Source organism: Pseudoliparis swirei, chromosome 2 (assembly GCF_029220125.1).
Source record: "Pseudoliparis swirei isolate HS2019 ecotype Mariana Trench chromosome 2, NWPU_hadal_v1, whole genome shotgun sequence".
NCBI classification, from domain to species: Eukaryota; Metazoa; Chordata; class Actinopteri; order Perciformes; family Liparidae; genus Pseudoliparis; species Pseudoliparis swirei.
Window position 1 is genome coordinate 10,830,485 of NC_079389.1, and position 26,743 is coordinate 10,857,227.

Below are 26,743 nucleotides of genomic sequence, written 5' to 3' on the forward strand. Positions count from 1 at the left end.
GTTATGATGAAAACATTAATGAGGGAAAGAATACCATGACAATTTTTTATAAAAAGTGGCCCACTTTTTTAAGAGGCGAGGGACGGTGGCGTATCCACTGGGGCACACCAGTTTCCATGGTAACCTCTGATTACACAGGGGATAACTGAAATGATGTCATCACTCCATTGAGCCGATAGACTACCTGTATAGTGGTCATGAACTGCTCCTCCTAAAACGTGGCAAGGGGACTCCAATAGCTGTGATTTACCATATGTTGATGGCATCTGTTTTTAGATATATGTGAGAGACTGGCAGACAATGATGTCACTTGTCCTTTCGGGATATATTTCTATAGATGGTATATATTTGAAGTTGATAGCAGTCATTCTCTAAACACAGACACATTTGCATTTAATCTACACACAGTAGGAAACAAAGTGAAAGGGTATGAAGGGTACCGACATCTCCATACTTTGTATTTTGTAAGTCGATGAGTGGATCTGACTCACCATCTGCTGCCAACACAAGTGTTATTAATATTAATGTGTTCATGCTGCTAATGTGTTAGCTTTTCAGAAATATTTATTACTAGAATTTCACTGTAAAAAATGTATTTCCGACACAACAGTTGTTGTTTATTTACGTCTAAATGAAAGTCTGCACATCAGAAGGTCATCAAAGTGACATAGTGGTGTACTTTTTGCCAGCATCAGATTACAACAACAGTTTAATTATCCATAAGGTAAATTGTAAGTGGGGGAAAGGCCAGTGGCTGTGCCTTTTTCATGCCATCTGGCATTACACTCAGTGCCCCCGCTCCCATAATCATCATAGTTATAATAATTATAATGCCGATATTATTTCAGTATATAAATATTCGGCACCTTTTAGGCATGTATAACACAAAACAGGCAAAACAAGAGATATATTTAATTGCTCAAAAAAAGTTACAAATACACATTCAACTTCCCAAGCCCGCCGTGGGTGCCCTTTCCGATCTCAGTGGCCTGACGAACTTTGACAGTAAACTTCAACTTTTCGAAAATGGCCTCAAAAAGACAACAGGAGTCAGGGGCAGAAAAAAGGAAAAGAAGGAAACTGCGAGATGATGCCCGTGCATCACTTTCAGGTAAATCCATGTTTAATCATTGTTAAATACGGGAAATGTGCTGCTAATTTAATGGTTAGCCTATGCATACACCTCAAACTAGCTGACGTTATTGCTGATGTTAATACACTCAAATATGTTATAACTTAGGTGCAAGTAGGGTTGCCAACCGTCCCGAATTGTCCGGGACATCCCGAATTATGGGTGATTTTGATTTGTCCCGTCAGGGCCAGCTCCAGTGCCTTATTCCAATCACAGCCTTTTTTAATCTGTCAGAAACAGAAAAATAAATTCTCGGTGGGGGGCATCATGAAGAAGTTATGTTTAGGGCACCATGGTGGCTAGCAGCGGCACTGATTACACTGCACCTTTATAGATGATGTGTAATGATGTTCAGCTGTAGCCTTGGAGAGCCATTTCCACTGGAGAAAAAAGGGAATACTGCTGATGGCCTCAGTTGGAAACTCTTTACAGTATAGGAAAATAAAATGATTTATTGCCTCCTCAAGTTGTGTTACGTGCACCCTAATTATTTCAAATTATGAGTGATGGTTAAGGATGAAAGATGTAATATCTGTTCTGATCCTCATTATCTTTTGTTCAGATAATCTTAGAGAAATTATCCAAAATCTGAAATAATATTTGTTACATGTTTATATGCTTGTTTCCTCCTCAATTGTATGCAATATGTAGATTGTATTTCCCCTCAGCAGGATTTGTGTTAGCTTTATGTATCCACTAATTATCCTTCCACTGCCAGTCGGCAAACGACAATGGACGGCTGACCTACAGAAGGTTCCTACACTGTAAAATGTAATAAGTTAACTTTACTTGAAAAAGGTGAGGAAACCGATTGCCTCAAATTTTCTAAGTAAAGTAGCTCAATAATTTTAAGTTCTTAAAACTAAAAGTAAATGAGTTTCGGCAACTGATGTAATTGGAGTAAACATAAGTTAAGTCAACTCATGATATGTCAGTTCAGACAACTTAAAAGATACGAGTGAAGGTAACTTAAAATCTTTAATCATGTAATAAGTTGACTTTACTTGAAAAAGGTGAGGAAACCGATTGCCTCAAAATTTCTAAGTTAAGTAGCTCAATAATTTTAAGTTCTTAAAACTAAAAATGAATGAGTTTCGGCAACTGATGTAATTAGAGTAAATGTAAGTTAAGTCAACTCATAATATGTCTGTTCAGACAACTAAATTATACGAGTGAAGGTAACTTAAAAATCTTTAAGTATGTAATAAGTTGTCTTTACTTGAAAAAGGTGAGGAAACCGATTGCCTCAACATTTCTAAGTAAAGTAGCTCAATGATTTTAAGTTCTTAAAGCTAAAAGAAACTAAGTTTAGGCAACTCATGTAATTGCAGTAAACATTAGTATAGTTAACTTAACAATTATTCGTTAGGTTAACTTAAAAAAGACAACTTAAAAGATCCAAGTTATATTAAGTAAACAGTACTAATAATAACTAGTTAACTTTACTAGTCAATGAGATCCCATTACTTAGAAATAGTGAGGAAACCGATTGCCTTAAAATGATCAAGTAAGCTGAACTAAAAACTGTAAGTTGTTGAAACAAAAGAAGGAGAACAGTTACAATGGAAGACAACGTTTATTTAGAAGAAAAACACATGTTTTAAAACTCAAACACCGTGCTTAAAACGCTGAACATGTTGCCAGATTAGGTTTTGTAACGCAGAAATATGATGAACACAGCGTTTTCGGCATTTGCTAAATTTCACTACAGAAAAACAACAAAAACAGACATTTTCTATAAAAGAGTTCTATTGGAGATAGAAGGGTGAAGTTCTCGGGCCTGACTGCACATCATGAACACAGTCCCTTACGGCATCAGTAGATTTTTTGAATGATTGTATTTCAGGGTTTTTGGTCCAAGTGAGAAGCACTCTATGAATAAATTCAGAAGGTGTTCCTCACTCGTTGAGGATACTCCAAATTCAAGGGGAAATAAGTCCGAAGAGTAGCCACAGGGCACGGGGAAGATTATCACGGTCACCCATCACGACTGTTCCTCCCAAAACGATGGCAGTAGTTGTAGACTCCAGGTCCAGCGAGTGAGGAGGCCACGATGTCTTCAGCACCGTCAGGGTCCCAATGGAGGTGTGGGACACGTCCAGAAGGTCATCAGAGTCCTAATAACAAGAGCAGCATAAAAAACACAATTACATGTCAAATTTCACATTGCATTTCTATGGTAGAACACACAATGGTTACTTGGATTCTGATATTATTAGATAATCAAGTGAAAGATGCTCAGGAGTGAGTGCGATGATAAATTCATTGATCATGTGATTCACTGAATGATTGCAAAAGCTAATAATAAAGAATATGAATTATCATATTTACAAATGGGGATGATATTTGAATGGAACAACAATAATAGAGCAAATGTAAACAACAGAATGTAGAAGGGCCTGAGAACAGGTCAATGCGGTTGCATCACAACACACCCCGATCAGGACCCTTTGGTGGCATCTGCTGTGTTTCCATAGGGTCAAGTCGAAGCTTCACGCCATCCTAAACTCACACCTTCAATAAAGAAAGACCAAAGTTTAATACGTGGGCAACCATATTCGTGGTAAACATCCACATTTCTTTGTCACTGCTGCTTCTGGGAAATGTGCTCCTACCACAGGAGGCTGAACAGGTATACCTACCATCTTCAGCCGTCACACCTGCATCATATTCGCTGCTCCTGAACCTCCTGTGGCAGTAGAGCGAGCATATTGCCCAAAAGCAACAAAGAAATAGCGATAATGTTACAAGTGAAAACCCTTTTTTGGTAACAGGAGATATTAGTAGAACCCCTCTACCATCATGCAGACATGTGAAGGTGTACAGATACCCATTTAGGTGTGATATGATTTGTATTTTTTTATTTTGAAGGCCTTTGGGTTTTGAATGGGGCGACTAGAGAGCTGCAACTGGACGCGACTGGAAAGACGGGAGATCCCACTAAAAGGGCCCCAATCAGGGATAAGTGAATCAAAAAGTATAGAAGCACTGATTGGAAGAGAAGTAGCCAATACCAAAAGATTAACAGGCAGAACACATGAGATATATTGGGCATCCTGTGGTGTGGAATTAAATAATTTTGACTGAAGTCTACTTACAAATTCTTGAAGAAGTCTGCGTTGTCATCTCCAAGGATGACGGGAGAGCCACGGAGGACTGCTGTTCACCTCCCATTCACATCTGTACTCTAAAAAAATATTTTAAACACACACAATTCACAAGTGTTAAAGGACAATCATTTGACAGCTCTGCATGCAATGCTGTGACACTACTTTATTAACCACATAAAGAAAAATGACTGCTTGATAAACTTACCCCAGGTGTGACTTGTTGCAGATGTTCAAGTTTCTGTCCGACACTTTCCCCCTCTGGGTCTTGAACTTCTCCAGGAAGCGAGGAGTGTATTTGTCGAGATCTTTGAAGAACTCTGATTGCAACTCAGATTTTTGCTTGATAAGCGACAGAACTCAGCCAGAATCTAACATAAAAGAGAAATAAATTAAGATGTAGTCATATTAGACCTACAGTATACACATTACAACATACTACATCACACTGGGCAGAAAACTAGTGGCTTCTAGATTGAACAGATTTCATCAGCTCCCCTCATCTGCCCTTCATGGTCGTCACAGGAGACACTCTGTGTGAAGACATGGACTCAATCTGGCAACGCTTCCATGTGTTATGCAGTAGTGTGTAGAAGAAAATAAGCAATACTTACAATTCATTGCCAGGTTTTTCAAAGCCTACAAAAGAAACAACAAAAGCAATTAGTCAAACTACAAATATCTCCTCGTCAAGCCATCAGTTTCATGGAAGATTTCACAGACGAATATGATTAGAAATGCTTGTCCTAGATATAGATAGATAGATAGATTGAAGTCATAAATTCTCTGTAGGGAGGTTGGCAGGGAGCTTAGTTTCAAACTTGCTATTGGTTATAATGGATGTCATTTCCAGTAAATATCACAAAATAAGAAATGATGTACAAGTACAAATAAAAAAAACGTTGTACCACATTCGCTGTGGCCGAGAAGTTCTCCATCATACGGTTGTGGTTGAATTATTCCTCGTTACATTCAACCTGACATTGCATTCACTCTTAACTCAGTGACAGTAGCGCTGTGTGACTCCCGTAGTGCTGCGTTAATGCACACGAGTGAGACGGCCACGACGATGTCCGCCATTAACATTGTGACTCGTTTGTTTTGACGGTCTAGCTAGCTTACATTAAACGCTTCGTAAAGTTAACATTCAACTACAAATATACATATGAACAATATGGCGAAGATACGACGATGTTTACTAAGGACATGAACGGCAAAACGTTATTGAGACGCTGAAACTTACCTTAAAGTAACGCGCACACCTGCACTGCCTTCTCGCTGCCGCCAATCCGTCTCGGGCAAAGAACGTCTTCAGTGGTCGACTGCGCATGCGTATTCGAGCCGAGTGCTGCCGAGTGCGCCCGAGTTTCTTCCGAGTCCGCCTCACTCATTTTTTTAAAGTAAAGCTTACTTGAGATAATAAGTTTAATAACTTTACTCACCAAAAAGTGTTCTTTACTAAGTTTCTTAAAGTAAGGTCAACAAAGTAAGCAGAAATGAGTAAAGCTCAGTAATTTTTTTAAGTACACTTTACTATTACATTTTACAGTGTACTTTGTGATGAATCAGCAGTCACAGCTTGGACAAGGCAAATGGCAAAACCAGCCATGCATGCAGCAGTTCACTGTCAGTTTACTTTGTACTCTATTTGTGGGTGGCAACATATGGTGTTTGTGCCTAGAGACTGCAGCTGCATTCACACGGGGCCTAGCACTAGTTCCCTTACAGTGGTGACACAGGGCCAGATGCTGCAGTATGTCTGACCCTTCAAATGAAGGGAAACGTGATAACAGGCGGGTTCAAAACAATTGCTGAGCCCAAGGCACCGGGAGGAAATTAATGAAGAAGTTTTAATTAAGCGTTTTACATACTTGTATTTGATTTTGAGAAACCTTTTTTTTAAAGGTCTAACATTTTCAATAGTGCATAAGGGGCAATACACTGACCTGGCAGATTAAATGATATTGTGAAGTCACACACTAAGCCCATTTGTTGCTCCGTTTTTATCTCATTGAGGGCAGATGGGGGAGAATGTGTGCAGTGGCATATGGGTTAAGGCACAGCAGCAATAACACTTTAGTGTTTTACACTCGTGGATTATTCTCCGAGATGGGAACATAATGGTTTATATGGACAATGAGTAAGCCTTGCTTCTGCACTTCTTCGATATACGTGTGGGCCGCAGTAGCAGAGAGAGTCGAAGGGGTGAGAAAGAGGGAAAGGGAGAGCGAGAGCTGTACTGCCGTGAGACCTGGATTAGGCTCTGGACAGGATGCTGCTGTTTTTCAGATTGCTCTTAATTCTCAGAGATTATGTGGAATAAATGAATGAATGATCAAGTGAATGAATAGCAGCGTGATTAGTAATGAGAAAAGACTGAGTTTATGCATATTGTAAATATTGGAGCTACGGTGGCGGAGAGATAGTATTTTTTTACTGGAGCACAGGCGCCAGAAAAAGCTGTAATCTTGATTGCAGATGTTGTTGCAGATGTTTCCCTCCAATACGGATCACAGAGATTTAGCTGGAACGTGTACTGTGTTTTGTTTTTGATCAACACACTTTTAATGGGGTTATTATACACGGTAAAGGTACTTCTGAAACTCTGTTTTGACACGCATTGCCGAGGCATCGGCGCTATAGCTATTACTTATATTAGCCATTTTGAACAGCCCCTAAACGTTGCTACCGGCAGAGTGTGGCTGTAACTGCTGATTGATTCATCCAATAAAATGACTGAGTGGATACAATCATCATTCCAGATCACATTCAACATTATGCAGAAGAAATATTTTTATATTTATAAAATTGAATCAACTGATGGCTTGACATGTCAAAGTGTTGTCAGGATTATTATCACCTTAATTAGCCAACCTCTCCTCAGACCACCAGTCTGCTGTTCAGCTTATTTTCTCAATTCAGTTTTAACAATAAAGCATGGTGGATGTGGCGCAGAAAAAAAGTAAAACGAGATGTGGTGGGTAGACGCAAGGAGCAGGTCAGATGAGATGGCGGTAACATTATTTTATTTCATAAAGCAGATTTATCCATTGATTGCAGACATGATTTTTGCAAGATTTAGGGCTGGTTTGAAATAGTAGATGGCATTTTGAACTGTTTGTGTTGAAAAATGCATCAATGAAGCTTAAAAAAACATGTTTACATGTTTACTCTACCTCTTTAACTTCTTTTATATCAACAATTAATTTTGAACTTCTCAGTTTTGATACTAACTGACATTTTAGGAAATCTGCTTATGAGAAGCGTGATTCCATGTCTGTCAATACAATGCAACACTACAGCCGACAGCTAGTTAGCTTAGCATAAGGACCTGGAAACAACTTTAGCCTGGCTCCATCTATGCAATCAAAATCAACCAGAAGCTCTAAAGCAGTAACAACAAAAGTGATGGGTAAAGTAATCTAAATAAAACATCACCTTTGCCCCAGTAAAACCATGAAGTGGTGGTTCACATGCGTGTTTGGAACGAGATTCCCAAAATGATGTAGCCATTACTTTCATAATTAGTAACTTGTTTACCAGTGAACTAGACGCATACAGAGCACGCTCAATGTAGAATAGTAGGCCTACAACCAGGGCTCTCAAGTCTCACGCATTGAGCGTGAGACTCACGCATTTCGGTCTTATCTCACGCACTCCCGCCACACATCGAATTCCTCACGCTGAAAAAACCTCTCGGCTCTTTAATGCTTGAATGCAGGGGTGCTCAATACGCCGATCGATTGTTCCGTTGCAGAGCTCCGACGCCGGTCTGCGCGCATTGGGATGGAGCAAAAAAATAGTCACTAGCACCCCCCCCCCCCGTCAACAACTTTTCTCTGAGTAGAAATAGTCACTAGCCCCCCCCCCCGTCAACAACTTTTCTCGGAGTAGAAATAGTCACTAGCACCCCCCCCCCCGTCAACAACTCTTTTCGGCTCGATGCCGGCGCGCGCAACGGTCAGCTGTATCGGGTGCTGATGGAAATCTCACGCTTGCCTGTCTTCAAAACTTGAGAGCCCTGCCTACAACTAAAGCTCAAGTTACAGCTATAGTCTTCAGTCGGTCAGTTGTGAGGACATATATGTAGACTAAAATGACAGACCAAAATGAAAGCCTACACATAACGCTTACAAATAATGCGTGTGTAAAAATATGACATCGGACTTTAAATACATTCACGAGGCTACAGGTTAAGCTTTTATAGTATGAAACCACTTGAGCATGGCGGACTTTATCACTGTGCATTTAATGTGCGCTGTTAGGATAATTGAACATATATATTTTTTACGGCAGTATTGTTGGGCATAATATATATTCCGTTAATGCTTATTCTCTGTGCAGGAGGATGGGAAAGATAATTATCTTTGCTCGAGGTGGAGGGAACTAAGTCCCATGGGAAAGTACGTCACTCCCCTCGGCATATCAACCACTGTCCGCTGCACGCGCCTAATACAGCGCCCCAGAGGACGCCGGGATCGCATCCCGCCGCAACGCGAAATGCTTTGCGCACAGAATATAACTCGAGCAATCCTCTCCGATTCCGTGCGTTTCGGCGAGGAGGCATTTACATGCGCAGGCATACGAGCGGGCAAAAGAACTCCTCGAAGAAGTGGGAAGGTAATTCTAGGTGGAGAGAGAGAGCCCGCGTCGAGCATGGTCTGTGGTAAGGAGAACATCACAAAGAGCCAACATCTGTAACTTTGGGATTGGCTCCTCAAGACGCTTTCTACTGGAGATCCCGGGATATTTTTTGTGTAAACATGCCTGTGAGAAGAGGTCACGTTGCGCCACAAAACACATTCCTTGGAATGATTATTCGGAAATTCGAGGGTGAGAGTAAGTATCTTTCTTTATTATCTTTCTTGATTACAATCATTGCCACCTGATATACAACCCAATGTTTTGACAAATTAACAATGACCCACAAACGATGAATGAATACATGCAAGGTCGTTTTGTGGAGAAAAACATAATTTCCATAAAACATTTTATGAGAATAAAAATGTTGTTTATGGGAAATTTTTTCATAAAAATTCAAACTAAAGTGATATGCGATATGAGATTTGATGATCAAAATAATGATTGCTTATTTTGTTATCCAGCGACAGTGAACTTAATTAACTTCATTACTGATTGCTTTTATAGGAGTTGACACCAAGTTGTAGGCTCTGATGTCAGATTTCCCATAATAATAATAATAATGTATTTTATTTGTAAAGCATTTTGTGCTACAGAGCCAGTAGATAGTTAAATGCATTCTTTTTCTTTCCACGTAGACCGGAAATTTATGATAGCCAACGCCAGGGTGGAGAACTGTGCAATTATATACTGCAACGACGGCTTCTGTGAGATGACAGGCTTCTCAAGACCGGACATCATGCAGAAGCCATGCACCTGCGACTTCCTCCATGGCAACCTGACGGACCAGGAGGCCATCAACCAGGTGGCTCAGGCTGTGTTTGGGTCAGAGGAGCGCAAGGTGGACATCACCTACTACCGTAAGGATGGTGAGTAAGTAACCTTGTCCCACGGTGTGGATGTCGCAGAATGCCCATTGCTCCTTAGAAAGCACCTACTCCTGCTCTTCACTATGTCCATCACTCCCTGATGTGAGAGTCAGTTACAAGATGTGTTGCAGATTCAGACACTACCCCTGGCAGATGAAAACAGAGTTGGCTGTCAGCTCCAAAATAACTCCTTGTGTAAATTTAAGCCAGAAGTATTCATGTCCCATTTGGTGAACGTACACAGATACATATACACTCACTTTGATCCTCCCCATATATCAGCAGGTTTATGAATATGTATTTGTAAATAATGTTCCCATAAAGCAAAACATCAACATGCAAACAGAAACCAACATGATGCTGCATATAACATCCACCTTTAATCAATCACATTAGGTTGTGGTGGTGTGAGTTATTAGGTTTTGGTTGAATGCATTACAGAAGAGGTGTATAACGGTAATATGGATACATCTTTTTGGCACCTGCCAAAATTCACAGCATCATGTGCCTGGATGACACAAAAAAGTATTGCTGCCAAATTGATGGTGTGGACCTCTTAGTTTTGGATTGAAGATAGAAATAGGATAAAAGAGTAGGTGCAATGTCAAGTGATGCACAGTGTTAGTGCGTTGATGGACGGAGTGAGGGATGGTGGTAATAAGACAGAGCTCACCTGCTGTCCTGTAATGTTCTCTGACTTTATCTTATATATATCGGCTTAACACTTTTCCAATTTAAACACACCGTATTTGAGATCCATGGCACATTTAGCCACGTTGTGTACAGCAAAGGTGTACAGCAGCCTTAGTAGACAGCAGATCACTCCACTAACCTGTAAATTGCTGTGCATGTAGTAGACTACAGCATCGCCAGTTATGCATAAAACCTGCTCTCCCTTTTAATGCTAGACAGGTGTGTGACATTAATTTCTGGTCAATCCTAGAATGGTGCGCTGCAGAGATAGCAACTCTGAGTCAGAGAGTATTAATACGATGTTACAGCTCAGTGGCTTGAATCCCAGGATTGACCATCACCTCTCACATTAGGTGTTCATGGTTAACATGACATAGCAGTACAGAGCCAAACCAAAATAACTCCTTTATAGAGCATCACAACAAGAACATGCTTTTGTTCTTTTTATTTTGTGCTAGCATTTGCACCAATAGAGGACAATATTTGAGTTCATCGTATTTTGTACTGTGTGATTACCTACAAGCTGAAAAATAAGAAACTTAATATTTAATTTCATCATAAGGAGCCAGGGCTTTCATTTTTAATTGTGAGTTTGACTAGATTCTAGGTCATGGATTCATGTTTGATGTGTCATCAAAAAGCATGTCATATTTTGTCTTTGATGTTTTTATTTTTTTATTTTTTGCCAATCAGAAAGAAACTAAGAGCCAGCTGCTACACTGCCAAAATAGATTGTTTCAGAAACCTGCAAGACAATTACACGAAACACTCCAGGGTCTGTTTGTGAGGGCATGAGCAGCTTGTTTCTGAGGAGTAGGATTTTAAAGCAACTTCATTTAGTCTCCCATCTTACACGCATATGCTGTATTCCATCAAAGCATCATGTGCCTTTGACGTTTAAAGTATTACGGAGAGAGCTACACAAACCTTCCAACACCATAGTTTGCTCCGTCTCTTCACAATACTCCCCAGTGTGCATTGCAGCTTCAAGACACAACTCTTAATACTCCTCAGAGGAATTTACAATGAGGGTGTGTGCTCATGAATAAAGATGTCAAGGCTGACAGTGCGGTGACTGGGAATGAGCAGCTTACAGGGTAAATGCATTAAACTGGTACGGAGGGACACAGTCCACATGCTCCCTCTGCTATGGGGGAATGAAAGATTTATGGCATCCTTGAGGGAGATGGCCGTATTGATTTAAGTCGCTCTACAAATTGAAGCTGATGAGTTGGAAATGGATGTATTCCATGTCTCCTCTCCCGAATGTATTTCAAGTTATCAGTTTTCTTGCAAATCACTTAATCCCTCGTATTAAACCCCTTCCATTTTCCATGCACCTCCTGTACATCACAAATCTAACCGGCATGTTTAAAAAGAAGATAAAATATAACGGCTGAGATATGTTACCACTATTCTCTTTTTTGTTTCTCCAGGATTTTTCACACTAAGGATGCAGTCACTCTAAACTATGGAAATGCCCTCCATGCTTATCGGACATAGTGTAGTTTGATTCTTCTCTCCCAGCAATAACTGAGTAAGGTTTGGGATTCGAGAAAGCCGTGTGACATCAGGAGCAACAAAGCTTTGCTTCTTTTCTTTTTTTTTACTGAAAAGGCTCAAAGTTAAGCTGCTTATGTATATGATTAAACATTAAAAAGTAGTGGAACAATAGGGGCCAGAGGAGCCCAGCCAAGACCTTCAGCATGAGGACATTTACATGTTGTGTTCACAAAGCATGAACACAACATGTAAATGTCCTTACGTTTACATTTTGTGTTCCATTCTTTGTGAACAACCAAGAAAGGTTGTGAGAGAAGATACCACAGATATATTCCTCCTCCAGCAATGATACATAATCAACGAGATAAATGATTTCCCTGGATGGCTTTGTAAAGCTATCCTTTTCCACAGGGTGTAATAACACTTTATACCTGAATGAGTTTTAACAAAAGGAAGCTGACACCGTGCTGAGAGAAGTTAAGTGGATAATGGCTACATAACAGTGGCAGCTTGGCTAACGGTGCTGAATGATCTGGGACATGTGGTATGCGTGGGTGCAGGGTTTCATAGGTGACTCCCCACCAAGGGTACTGAAGGCCTGTGTACCCCTGCTGAGTGTTTAGAGGCAGGGGTGCCTCTGTGCTCCAGGTGTGCTGCAGGACTCTTGGGTAACCCAACTCAAAAAGAGCACATCTATTTGTCATCACCCATAGCCGTCTTTGGTGTCTCGCAGGTGAAACTCATGGAGAGCTTTACTCATCATCTTTCATCTGTTAGATTGAAATCTGCTCGTCCAGCGAGATGGTGCAAATTTAAAAAAGTCCAGTGGGGATTTCCATCTTTGTGCAATGGTAAGTGTAGGTAGCATGCTATAACGTATACTCATTTAAAGAACATGACATTATTATGGCGTCATTAGAGACACATTTGCATATTTATTCTAATAGTTGGTTTGCTGCCATTGCTTAATCCCTTTAATTACGATGTGAAACAGGTTCACTGGTAGCGAGTAGGAGCAGATGGAGCATGGAACACCATACGAGTACAGGTCTAACTTTGCATTCGACAGGAATGTTCATCCACAGGCTATTTTTATCACATGGGATGCTTGTACTGGAGAAGGTAATCTAATATTCCACTCCACACCATCTGCGTTTTTCTCTTAATTAGTCACTGTATGCTAACTTGAATATAATTTATAGCATCAATTGCATTCAATTCACCAACATTTGTTGCCAAATTAAACAGAACAATAGATCACAGAGCATTATATCATGAATTGATAAATGTAAACACAAATGAAATGTAGTTTCAACCAGAGCTGCTGGTTATCCCTGATGGCGTTTGAGACACTGATTAAAGATGAAATTAGGCCAGGCTGTGTAGCTTGCAGGACTGTCACTGAGGCAAGATGTTACCACAAGGCCCAAGAACTCTAAACAAAGGGTTAGCTTGCATGGCCTCTCCCTACATGCTCTAGTCCCGATTGGCTATGCCCCAGTAACGTTGCATATTGGCTTAAGCAGAATAGCCCTGAAAAAGAAACATGTCAGATTTCATTATACAAGACGTACTGCCAGGCAGTCGTCTGCGGCTGTACTGTTTTAATGCTCCAGTTGCAGATAGTACTTTTGTAGATAGATGCAAAATCAAAAAACAGCGCTCTGTAATTTTAGTCATGCTGATGCAGATTAATATGAAGCCTCAATACATTAATCAAAAAGGGTTAAAATAAGAAATAGCTTTTTTTAAATAAAATTTTTAATGCACTACTGTATATATGTATGTATCTTTAAGACATCTAACAGTTCCACCACAACTCTGTGTGACCTGTGAGTGATTATTTTCAAAGTGTTTAAAGGATCACTTGACTATGCAAAAATCTTTAAATAATTGATGATGGAAATATAATCTACAGTAATGACATTTCCATCATGAAAAGGTAGCTTGTCCTTTTACTAATCTTAACCCTTGTGTTGCCTTCGGGTCATTTTGACCCGATTCAATATCTAACCCTCCTGTCGCCTTCGGGTCAATGTGCCCCGATTCAATGTTTAATGTCGGTGTTCTTTCGGGAGTCAACAAACAAACATAAAGTACCTCACACTTAAACTTGGAAAACAATATTAATTCTAATAATTTTCTGGAGATTTTAATAGCTGGGGTCATATTGACCTCAAGGGTAAAATATGTTAGTAAATATAAAGGTAACAGGAGGGTTACACATTGAATCGGGTCATATTGACCCGAAGGCGACAGGAGGGTGAAACATTGAATCGGGTCAAATTGACCCGAAGGCAACACAAGGGTTAATACACTGTCCATACATTTAAGCATGTGTTAATAACATTTCTTGGCTCACAGGGAAACACTGTACCTAAAGGTCAAGGAATTAATGGCACTCGCCAGTACAAACTGCTCCACTGACAAAGATGTTAACCATGTCCAGCAGCTATGGCTGAGTTTGAAAGATATCATGTTGTCGTGCTGAGTTGACTGATGTAGAAGAGCAAGGTTGGATAGCCTGCAACCCAAATGTTCAGTATTTGTCAGCAGCACACATACTGTACGCTACAGCTTACATGTATTAATATATATTGGGGTGAGGACTTTATCGTGTAAAAACTAAAGGTTGAAAGAGGATTCCAACTGCATTTTGACAAGACATATGCCATATTAAGGGAAATAGAGCATTGCAAATATATAAATCACAAGCCAATTAGAAAAACTCAACAATTTGAAAAGACATATGACAGCATGTCTAAAAATAGAACATGTACAGAAAACGTAGAAACACGTTGGACAGAACACAACAAAGTTACAACACAAAGAAATGAGAAATAGACACACACATATGATATTGATACAGCATGTCCACAGCCTTTTTCACGAGCTGCAATGTATTCGTTGTGATTTGACATTGTATTCGAGTAAAACTGACTGGTCATTTCCAATGTTATTGAAACAAGATGTACAGCCCTATTAAATGTGAATGACCACTGTACAAAAACAAATATTATTACGTTTTAAACAGTATTATGATTTAAACAAATTTAAATGTAGGCATGATTTAGGGTGATGCCCCTTTGAGTGATAGGTGGGTGCCATCTCTTGTCGTCACAAGAGCCCACCTCAGCTGCACCAACGATCCATCTCTTTACCCATTTTTAGATTTAGGCTGTATTGTCACTGCCAAGATGGCGACGGCTTGAGCCACCCACTTAGAGCTTCACAACACCTCTTCAGAAACCTGTGGTAGATGTCACAGAGATTACGTTCATATCTTATCCACCATATGCTCAAATCCTGTTGAGCATTGTCTTTATGCGCATATACATATAGAAGGAGCAGAACATAGATGGACTGGTAAATCCAGAGCTTGGTTTTCCAGCGCAGCTCCCTCTTCCCCACAATGCCCTCATTAGTGATAATGCCACACAGAACCACATTTCCATCTCTCGAGATAGTAGAAGTCCCTCGCTTGGGACAGTGTCTCATTCTCCAATGAGACAAAAATGTGTTGTGCTCGAACATGGTGTTTGTTATGGCGCAAAAGTTTACAAAGAACCATTCAGGCTCAGATCAGGTTCGATATAGACATTGGAAAAATATAGAAATGTCCACAATGTCTATATCATTGAGAGTTCCTCCCAATCTGCATTGCTGCCCACGGGCCCCTTGGCACAATGCTACCCTGTGACTCCAAGAATGGTACTCCGAGCTGTTTAGTGCATAAGCACAAACAACGGTCAGGGATTCTTCTGAGTGACTCACAGTCACATAATCAACTATCTTGTTCCCAGGGAGAACTCAAACACAGCAGGGCTCAGCTAGGGGCTCATGAGTATCCTCACACCCTTCCGGAATTTGGCTTCAGAACAAGTGATATATGCGGAGGTGAGCCCGACGTTATCTAGTTTATACAGCTCCATCTGCACCAGCTCCGGTACCTTCCCCCAACAAAGAGGTAATGATCCACATCCCTAGAGCCTGTCTGCAATGCCCGGGGTCAGCACGGTTTTTCCCAAAGTCTATATCCTTGAAGGCTGCAGGCCCTTAGGGCAGCGACTCCATGCAGATGCTTTGAGCTGTGCTCGGCTGAACACTACGTGTTAATGCCCGGCCACCAGACCTACTGCAGACGCGCTCCCCACCTAAGTCTGGCTCTAAAAGTACAATCTGGCTCAGTCCTGCTCCCTGATATGCCCCTTTTATGAGTGAGGTGCTACAACTCTAAATAACATGACTGAGTTTAATATTCACTAATTCGTGTCAGAGAAAATAAAACATACAGTCAGTGTATCACCCGGTTGATGGTTTGAATATCCAGTGTGTCATAGTCCAAACCATGCTCTAGCTGAAAGGTTATGTGTGCCAAGGCAGTTAGTCCGTCAACAGGAGGTAGCATCGCAGATAGGATCCATTTGATCTGTTTTTATTCCCAAAGTATTCTATGGCTTGACTTCAAATGCATAGGGTGGTTTTAATTGTATCATAACACACATATCAACACATGTTAGGCAATGACATGTGGTTGATGTCAATTAAACTATTTTTAATACGCAAAAATGTGATCAGGAAAAGATTTGGTGAAAAAAATCTAAGCTTTGAGTTTACATCATTTCCCTCAACCAAATTGCATCAATATAGCTCTTGAACTTGGTTGGAAGTCAAAAGGAAGACGAATAACACAGTTGTTCCCAAATCAATGGCTGGGCCGTATTTCGTCAATGTCATGTATAGCTCTGCTGATCATATGACTTACCACCACAGATTTTAGCTGCAGGAAAGAAAAGCGCTCCTTGTTTTATTCACAAAAAGTTCCCTTTGTTTACCGGGATAAGAGCAATGTCGGCATTTACGCAAGTTGACAAAATCATAAATAATTTAGTGATGAGAAGATAATATGCGAGAGCAGTTGTAAAGAAGCTTTCCTTTGATCCAATTTTGGTAGAGGTGACATTCAGCAGTAGAGCGGATGAGTGGGGACCCCCATGGCTTAGCCTTTAAGCATGACCATTGTTTTCCCATCTGTTCAGGTAAACTCTAGCCCATAAATATGACTGTTTATCATCATCACCCATTCCATCACTTTTTTCCAATGATGCAACACTGGACAACATTGCACAATGCTGTTATTAACAACAGCATTTGAAATGTAATGTAATGTGCACATTCTGAAATATGAATTATGTTTTATATGGAAGATGTTAAGGATTTATCACTAACAATATTAATTCCTGCAGCATTTATTAGATAATTCAAAGTCAATACTGAATAACATTCACACTCACTATGAACATTTTTCAAATGTTAACTCAAATAGATTAAAGTCAACAACCAAAAGAGCTTTCTTTGATATTGTAGAAGGGACAATGTAGAATTAAGTGAAGGATTTTTCTAAAAAGGGGGACAGTCATCTCTGCATCTCTCTAAGCACTGCTCTGCTCTTCTACTTTACAGCACAACATAACCATGACAAGATGTGTGGAGTATCGACCCGCTGGTCTTATTATTCACATACAGAACATTCACATGCTTTTCACATTGATTCACATGATACTGTTGAAACATTGAATTCTACCTGTATTCTCAAATACTGTATATTTGTTGTGTTTTACATTGTCCTGAGATTACATTATCATATTTTTAATTGTGACAATGCAGCACCACATCTGTGATTTGATGCCGAAATCCTTCCAACAGAACACTGGCATGTTGAGGCAGGCCGAGCTTGTTATATTTAGTCAGACAGCAAGTCTCCAGCTAATGAATGCTGCTGGCAGGGTGTCTGTGAGCCCTGCAGAGATTACAGTGAACACTGGTAATATGTGTCCTCACAACCAGCCCGACAGAAGGACAGACAGACCTATATGGAGAGGCAGTTAGTATTATACATTTTAATTGCATAGACCAGATAACTAATATAACTAAATGTATACTAAATATATTATATTGAAAAAATAGACAACCTGTATTTTGCGCTGGGTAATTTCAAGATAGCTTCGTCCCGCACCAGAGATGATCGCCGTGATATTGTATGACAGCCTGATTGTCTAGGTGTTATTGTGTTGCTGTGTAGGGTCCAGTGAGGAGCTAGTTTCATTGGTGGGCCATTTTTCCCTCAGGCATCAATAGCTTCCACTCTCAGCTATAACCATTTCAGCTGATAAATGGGTAGAGTCTGGGCTTAAGACTAAGTTTAGATCATGGATTGTTTTCTGCTCCACTGCCTCACACATTGCTCGGTTCCAGTGATTGTTCCTATGAGCACAATGCAATCCTCTAAATTGGCTCTATTATGTGCTGCTCTGGCTCTCGCGTTACATTTTCCCAGGTCCTGCTATCATTTTCATGCTATGTATTGCTCATTAAAATACTTACAGTGCATCTATATGGGGCATGCACACATGAACGCACTTAGTTTTTTATTACTTGACTTTGTTTAACCCCTGGGTTTACATATTTCATCTCTCTCTACTATTTCATTTGCACTGACATGCAGGCGTTGACCTTTAAATTGGATCAACTCTGTTTTCCCAACATTTATGTGAAACCAGAGGGAGGTGTTAGTCGTTTTAAGATTTCTGTTTAATTACAATTCTACATTATGGCCTCTAAAATGACTTGCCTGATTTGATCATTTCCCTTAAGCATGATGGGGTTTGTTTTCTCTAGTTTTAGGTTGAATAATGACATCTTGGGACATAGTTATTAACCTTTTAGAGATTACTGGCAGAAGGATAATCAATGATTCCCCTTTTTGGCAATGACACTTTGTTTCTCTTTCAGGGTCTGACTTCCAGTGTAACATTCACATAATCCCTGTGAAAAATGAAGAGGGCGTTGTGATGATGTTTATCTTAAATTTTGATTTCATTGTGGATGAGGAAAGTGACCACTCCACAGAGAAGATAAGCCCAACGTCACCTACAAAGTCAGATCAAAGTGAGTATATTTTCTGCCGTTCCTTCCTTACTATGGTATAAATATACCTGGACTAGCATTGTTACTGAGAGAGACTAATTTGTTGGTGTTTGCTGCCGTGGCTTTTGTATTAGTTGAAATTTCATACTGGTTTCATTCCAAACCAGTATTCTCTAGGTACTTCTTTCATGATCAAAGCTAAATAAAATCTAGATATGATGCTGTACCAAAATAGTATGCATGGCATGGCATGTGTCATAAATTTATCACATTTCACCCCCCCCCCCCCCCCAAATTAAGCCGGTACATATTTTGTGAAATGGCACTATCCTTTAAAAAAAAAATGTTAAAAAAATAGCACTTTACATCTGCTAGACACTAATTAGGCACGAGAGATTTTTATTCCATTCCCCGAGATGCTCCTCCAAAAATGTTGCCAGCTTCTATTATTATTCCACAAAAGTATGCATTATTTAAATTGCCAATACAAAGCAGTTTACATGTACAATGATGGAAAATGCACTTTGTGCATACAGGGAATGAGCGGTCTGCTTACATAACCTTATCCGGTTGAAAATGTTTCATTATTTATTTGTTTTATGTCTTTTGGGAGAACAGTATAAAGCATTTTTTTTTTTTTTATGTGTGTCAGTAGGTGTAAATGTCAGTGAGACGTTCCCGCTCCTCTCTGATTGGAGGCACTCAGCATCTTTCTCTGACCGGAGCTCAGCTAAACCCTTCCCTCAGCATGAATTACTCCAGGACACTGGCATTTGACTTGTGCTGTACTGTGTGTATGCATGTGTATGTTAGTTGGTGCATGCATACATATGTAACATATCTGTATGTGTGTGTGTGTTTCTAATGTGTGAGCGAGTGCCCGTTACTAACATTGCTAATCAGAGTTGATTGCTTGTCAGCGTGATACAGCGAGGCGACCTGTGGGTAGATGGGGTAGAACAAATATGATGTGACTTTTGATTAGAAAGAGTCTTGACTACATGCTCACATCACACTTTAAGTATGACTTTACTATTGTCTTTATCTTTGAGCAGCCCTTAGATAATGCCAGTGCATAAATATTGGGTTTAACGAAGGACTCTTGCTAATGCTTTAGCAATGGTGCTGCATACTATCAGACGATATGATATGCACACACTGTATTGTCTTTTTTATTCCCACACTATATTAATTGTTTCTTCATATGCGTATGAAACATTTATGTAATCAACAGTGTTTAGACCACAGAAACAAAAACTTAACACCTGCGAAAAAATTCATTCAGGAATGACTTGGACATATCACTGCTTTAAAAAAAGATATTCAGTTATTCTTTAGCGTCTTACCTTAATGGATCAGGGAGAACACTCCCAAAAAGCTTAGCCATATATGTGGGTGTAGCAGTCTATTATAAGTGATCTTTGGACATTGGGGAGCTAATTATGGTCTGACAGCTGGCAAAAGGCCCCCAGCTATCAACTCGCACAATATTGAGCCTGGAAGAGAGCAATCCCTCTTTCCCTGACCTGCCATCTAGAACACACCATTCAGCAACTTCAACATGCCTTCAAGGCCCAAAACCAGAGACAATATACTTGCAAATTACTCAGCAGAAGGATCAACTGTTCGGTGCACAGATACCTTTTTTCACTTTTAAATCCACGACATTAGAATATGTTAACTTTAAAATAGAGGCGCAGATACACACGTCTCTTTTAATAGGACGATTCATTGCAACCTCTTTACAGATATCCAAGCTCCTCATCGTATCCCTTAGGGTGAGCGCATACACACTGTGAAGTGGAAGCGATGTTGGCTGGTTTATCAACAACCTCACACTCTGAAATACTACCATCATCGCTCGTGAGCATAGCTCAGGGCTGGGAAATAAAACCACAAAATCATGAGGCTCAGCTCAGCTTTTTCACAACATAAGACCATGTCACTGCTCATGTTGCATTGATTTCCTTGTTAATCTTATGCTCCATCTTTCTTTCCTATGTGAACAAGGCCCTGAGATACTTTAACTCGCTCACAGCTCAAAGCGCAAAAGTACAAGGAATGTAATCAGTCTAGTCACTAGTGGGGAGTTCCCAAGTCGAAACACGTACTTGGATGATTCCCAATTAAAAGTCCTTTGAGGTATGATTATGGCCACATGTGAGTTGTTTAGGTCAGATGGTAGTTCTGTGTGTGCCATAAGAGTCCCTTTAGTGAAGGTGTGAAGTAGCAGCTCTTTTTGATTTCATCTGTTCTATTCAAATGAATGGGCTGTGGTCTACTTACAGATTTAGACCAAAGCATCAACATAGCGCACCCCTAACCGAAGCTCCGTCTCCAGAGCTGCTGTCTGCTCTCCTCCTGGGGAAGTAGTCGCAGCGATGGAAATGTAACTTCAGTTTGTGAGGTAACCACGCCCTATTCATTGGAACAAAACAGATGAAAATAGAACGACTGGGTAATACATGTGACATTTGCAAATCATATTTTTTAAATGTATTCATTCATTGAACTATAGTGACTTCTTTATATATCCATTTTGATGCATGTATGTATTCCCTATTCCATATGTATTTATTTGGTTGTATATTTTTGTTCTCTAAAATGTACATTGGCATTATTTTGGAGGATTTGGAGTTGCAACAATAATTTGTTCATTCAGGCCAGTTCCATGACAACCTTTCTCAGATTTCTGAGTTATTCTTTGTACACTATTTTATCATCATATTTAAAGCCATCTTTGTTAAAATACAACAACCACTGCACTGAGGACGGATGACTGCATCACCATTTCCAAGCAATTCCCAATGCCATCTTTATATTCCCACCCCAGACTACTGCACTCGTTGATACATGGAACTCTATTAATTCTCACATGACTGACTCATGCGATGCCGAGGTGTGAAGAAGTTTAAAACCCTTGAACACAAATCAATAGACCTGGATGAATTGTGCAATGCCTTCTAGACTCAGACAACACGCCTAGTTTTATATGATTGGGTACAATATCAGACTCATAATAGATATGAGATATGTAACATATTGTGTTTTAGCCTGCAAGAATTTGATCATTTGCAATAAGCACCAAGTACAGCAGAGGCTAATGTCAGTGTTGCAGGTAATTGCTGAAAGATTTCACTGCAAACTCAAATGTCAACTTAATGTTGGTGCTAGAAGTAAAGTCAGAGGACCATCAAAGTTAGTAGGCTCCAAATCGTACGACAATTATTTCAAGAGATGCTGAGATTTCTTAGTCTGCAGCCGCCAGCTCTGACAACAAAGGGCATCTAATGAGGTCGATAGTGCTATACGACAATATGTTATATAGGTATTATATATAAACATGCAGCCAGAGCAACAGTCAAAAGCATTGATGATAGTCTCCCTTCAGGGAAAAGAAAGGAAGGTTGTCCATATCTCCTGCCAGCTCAGAATGTCAATCGGTTCCTCTTCAGGAAACTTATTGATTGTCATGTCTCTATTGTAAGCAGCTATAGTTGTAACATTAGCACATTTGTTCAGGGAATGGAAACAGATGGCAATGACTTTATGTAAGGAGGCTCCTGAGAGATGGTTGTCTTCACTTTCGCCCTCCTTCTATTATTAATGAGACAAAACTGTCCCAAGAGGTCATTGACGACTGTGTCCCTTGTGAAAACATTTTTTTATTTTATAAAAGAATTGGGTGGAGCATAATACATTGATTTGGCAATCGGCTTTTCACATGTTAATGGACACAGAAAAAAGATGATTTGACAATCTGTTTTGATCTTAATTTTTATAGTTTAGAGCACTGATGTGCTTACACGGCAACGGTTAACCACGACAGAATATAACAACATGGTTTTATTATTTAGAAGACATGAAGCTTTACTTACAAAAAGGTTTGCAGGAATTACAGACATTTGATCCCCTGTCTAGGGACAAACACAGCATGGAAGTCTTATAAAAGATTAATTTGAAAATAATATGGAGGCCTGCACACTTGAAAAACCAGAGTCCAAATTTGTTTATTTCATTATTTATGAGCGGACATGTTTCAGATGTTCTCAATGTCGGGCCTTCTTATTACTGTTGAGAGTGCTTTCTCATAATTCTTCTCACTTTTTAGGGAGGAGTAGATTTGTCCGCTTCCGCCAGGCCGCTTTCAGCCTAATGAATACCAAACAATCTCTCCCGCAAGAGGACCCAGATGCTGTGATGGTGGACCCACCCAAAGAGAATGAGGGCTCAGTGGCCCTGCAGAGCTTCCCTTCACCCACCAAGAGCATGTGCAGTCCCATTGAGACCAATGACACGCATGGCCTCATAGACTCAAGCCACAAATCTTCCCAGGCTAGCGTCGGCCCTGAACCACTTTGCCATTTGTCCCCTAAACACATCTGGGAGACACTGTACCAAACAGAGCCACACCAATCTTCCACCACCCTCTCAAACACCTTCCCCAGAGGCAGCTTCAACAGCATGAGGCGAGCCTCATCTGTCCATGAAATGGAGGCCTACAGCTCAAATTCCAAAAGCATATTCAAGGATTGTCATACCAGTGAAGGTATGTACCGAACTACAGAATGTACGTAGAGCTTACAGCTCCAGCAGAAATTGGTGTAAAGCGCCCCACTGTCCCATCCAGCACATTATGATGGAGTTTGCATTAGAATGCAGACCAGTGTTAATTCAACCATATGACACTTGGTTCAGCAGTACACTTATTACAAATGTAGTCATCAAAAGTTACATTTAAGAATCAACACTTGTAGACAGGCACACTGTACTTACCTTTACTATTTTTTCATTAATATATATAGGTTAATTAAAATGTTTATTCATTTGTTGTTGTCCACCTAACGCTTCTTTTGACAATGTCAAAGGTAATCGTGTATTTTTGCCCATGACTCAGTGCTTCTGGAGGATGACTTTCAAAAAAGGCAATCAGCATAAATGCTCTTGACAGATCCACTTTTGCTGGATCAGTGAAGTGGGCTGACTCCACTTAATTATTTGTTTTCTTGAAACACTGTTGTGATTTTGTCACATCAACCTCGTATCTGCTTGCGTCATGCGCTAATAATCAACGCATTGCTTTTAGATTAACCTGCATTAATGTATGCTTGTATTATGCAAGGTAAAATCCTAAATATCTCCATAGCCGTGTTATGTTATGTTACAGAAACACTTAATTTCTACTCAACAGCTCTCTGTTGCCACAAATGTCATAAAAGGTAATTTTAGCTCGGGATGTGCCTCCAGACCGTCATACTGTTAACACGTGCGTCGATACATGCGTATCCTGTGAGGAAAAGAGAAGCAGAGTTTGGCAAAACTGCTTGAAGAAATATGTGAGATTCTCGATATCCCACCTTATTCTTACCAGCATAAGCTCGCTGAGCTGTCGTGAACTTCACATGTGTAGATAAAGTTGAAAAACATTCTCTGTAGCTCCTCCACTATCAGCTGTGTAAGTTTAGTCAGCTGCTACTGTACAGCTGGCTACACCAATGCATCTACAGTATCTACAAAGTATTAGTTTGTCACCCTATTAACAAAACATCAAAATAAGGTGAAGCATCGCTTTTAGTATTTCTTAAGTCAACAAACCATTACACTTATTTCACTCCTGTATTAACTGTATTTGTTTAAGCTCTGCTCACTACATCAAGTGAGCAGACTGACTATCAGATAGTAAGAAGAAGAATATACACTTTTATTAATCCCGAAGGGGAAATTAGTTCTCTGCATTTAACCCATCCTTAGTTATGAGCAGTGCTGGGGTTCAGTGCCTTGCTCAAGGACACTGAGATCTTGCAGGACGGCCCTCTTACCCCACTGAGCTAAAGCCACCCCCAAAGCTTCGGTTGTTAATGAAAACTATGCAATCCTATCAACATATACATTTGAGGTATTGTTTATAGAATAAGTTTATCAAAGATACTAATGTGACTGTTATTTGTTCTAAACCACCAGGCACTTTTAATCATGTGAAGTCCAGCCTTCTTGGCTCTACCTCTGATTCTAACATCAATAAGTATAGCACCATCCACAAGATCCCTCTGATTGCACTCAATTTCTCTGAGGGGACTGACAAGAAGACTCATTCTCCGCCAACACCCGAGACAGCCATCATAGCACCAAAGGTCAAAGACAGAACTCACAATGTCACGGAAAAAGTCACGCAGGTGAGTGAGTATGCTCCACTTTGTTTGATATTGCAGTGCCTTCTGAACCATAGGCAAACTCTTCAACCACCATCATAAGACCTAGTTATTTGATTCTCAATCATCTTTGGTTCTGTATTTAAAATAACCCAATTGGCTCTGAATAAGTCTTGATCGCTGCACTGAGTCCAAATGTAGTCATTTGATGCGGTACCTCTAAAAACCTCAGGTGGGTTGTTAGATAGCGTGGCACTCTATCTGCACATGTGACTTGCTGGTGACATTTCTTGCTGGCAGGTGACAAAAGAAGAGCTGGTGATCCGATGGTTCACAGAGGTACATCCAGGTCAACAGTGGAGAAGAGACATTAAGGATAGGAGTGATGGGTAATTGGACATTCCTAATTGCAGAAAAGGGGAGGATAATATTGAGAGCTAAGAGTAGTTGTTTCAGGAAGGGAAAGGTCATCCCACTGATCCCTCACAAAATACAGTATATATTTTTTACGAGCAAGCCTTCTGTAGGTATTCAGTTTCCTTCTCAAGGACAATGCAGCAGAACGAACGCTTCCTGTCACAGCGGCTATGTAGTCACTCAATTCCCTGTTGACCAGTCCAGCTGATGCCTTTTTAAAAGGGCCCAAGGGGGCCCCCCCAAACGGAGTTGGGAAGAATACCCTTTTTAATTTTTTATTTTTCAAAATTTTAACTTTTGGTTTTTTTAAAAATTTTTTAAACCCCTTTTTTAAAAAAATCCCCATTGAAATTTAAAACCCCAAAAGCCCCTAAAATTTGGGGCCCGGGGGCCCTAAGTAGAATTGGGAAAGTCTGGGTTTTTGGGGGAAATTTAAAAAATTTTTTTTTAAAAAGGGCCTTTTTGTTTTTAAAATTTAAAGGTAAGGGGGAGGGGGGGAAAAAAGGGGTTTAAAAAGGGCATTTTTCCCAAAAAAAATTTTTTTTTTAAATTTTCCATTATCACCCTTTAAAACAAAGAAAAAAACTCATTTTTTTAAATAAAAAAAAGGGAAAGAACCCCGGTAATTTGGTTTACTAAATTTTTTTTTTTAAAAAAACCCCTTTAAACCCCCGCCTAAAAAAGGGGGGTTCCCCTGGTTTTTGGTTTTTAAAATTTTTTTAAAAAAAGGGGAAAAAAGGGGGGAAGCCAAAAACCCAAAAAAATTTTTTAAACAAAAATTGAAAAAAACCCCCCCCAAAATTTTCCCTCCCCTTAAAAAAAAGGGGGAAAAAACAAAAAAAAACCAAAAAAAAATGAAAAAAAAATTTATTTTTTAAAAAAATTTTTTTTTTTTTTTTTGGGCGGGGGAAAAAAATTTAAAGGAAAAACCCCAGGCAAACCCTAAACCTAAAGGGGGAGGAATTTTAAAAATATTTTTCCCCAAAAGAAAGGAAAAAATGTTGGGGTTTTTTTGGGGCGGGGTTTCCCCTTTGAAGCGAAAAAAAACCCTTTGGAAAAAATTGGAACTAAAAACCCCAAAAAAAACCAGTTTTTTAAATTTCTTTTTTTTAAAACTTTTTTTAAAAAAAAATTTTTTTAATCAGGGTTAAAAAAAACCCAAAACTATTTTTAAAATTAATTTAATTTTTTAAAACGGGAGTCCGGGGTTTTTTAAAAAGAGTGTAAAACCCCTGGGGGTTTTAAAAGGGTTTTTTCAAATTTATAAAATTTTTCGGGGGTTTTAAAAAATTTTGTTCCCCTTTT

General features: G+C 39.7%; 1 protein-coding gene and 1 long non-coding RNA gene across 2 annotated transcripts; one reads left to right on the forward strand and one right to left on the reverse strand.

The window, feature by feature from the left end:
- Positions 1–2,689: 2,689 nt before the first annotated feature.
- Positions 2,690–5,545, reverse strand: LOC130205223 (uncharacterized). The gene is made up of 6 exons (XR_008833891.1): positions 5,483–5,545; positions 4,854–4,878; positions 4,448–4,610; positions 4,231–4,319; positions 3,568–3,646; positions 2,690–3,249 (listed from the first exon to the last, which is right to left on the reverse strand). It is a non-coding gene; the product is annotated as an uncharacterized LOC130205223 (long non-coding RNA).
- Positions 5,546–8,809: 3,264 nt separating this feature from the next.
- LOC130204773 (potassium voltage-gated channel subfamily H member 7) lies at positions 8,810–25,563 on the forward strand. Its single transcript, XM_056431746.1, has 6 exons — positions 8,810–9,078; positions 9,519–9,749; positions 18,738–18,893; positions 22,984–23,421; positions 24,834–25,045; positions 25,322–25,563. Exons 1-6 carry the CDS (start codon positions 9,003–9,005, stop codon positions 25,412–25,414), a joined length of 1,206 nt encoding a protein of 401 aa, XP_056287721.1. The 5' UTR covers positions 8,810–9,002; the 3' UTR covers positions 25,415–25,563.
- The last annotated feature ends 1,180 nt before the right edge of the window (positions 25,564–26,743 follow it).

Bases quoted from the DNA above. Each gene is read 5' to 3' on its own strand.
- LOC130204773 (XM_056431746.1), top strand. From the start codon at position 9,003: ATGCCTGTGAGAAGAGGTCACGTTGCGCCACAAAACACATTCCTTGGA. The intron at 9,750-18,737 runs GTGAGTAAGTAA...TTTCTCTTTCAG, and splicing joins CACCTACTACCGTAAGGATG to GGTCTGACTTCCAGTGTAAC. The intron at 23,422-24,833 runs GTATGTACCGAA...CTAAACCACCAG, and splicing joins GGATTGTCATACCAGTGAAG to GCACTTTTAATCATGTGAAG.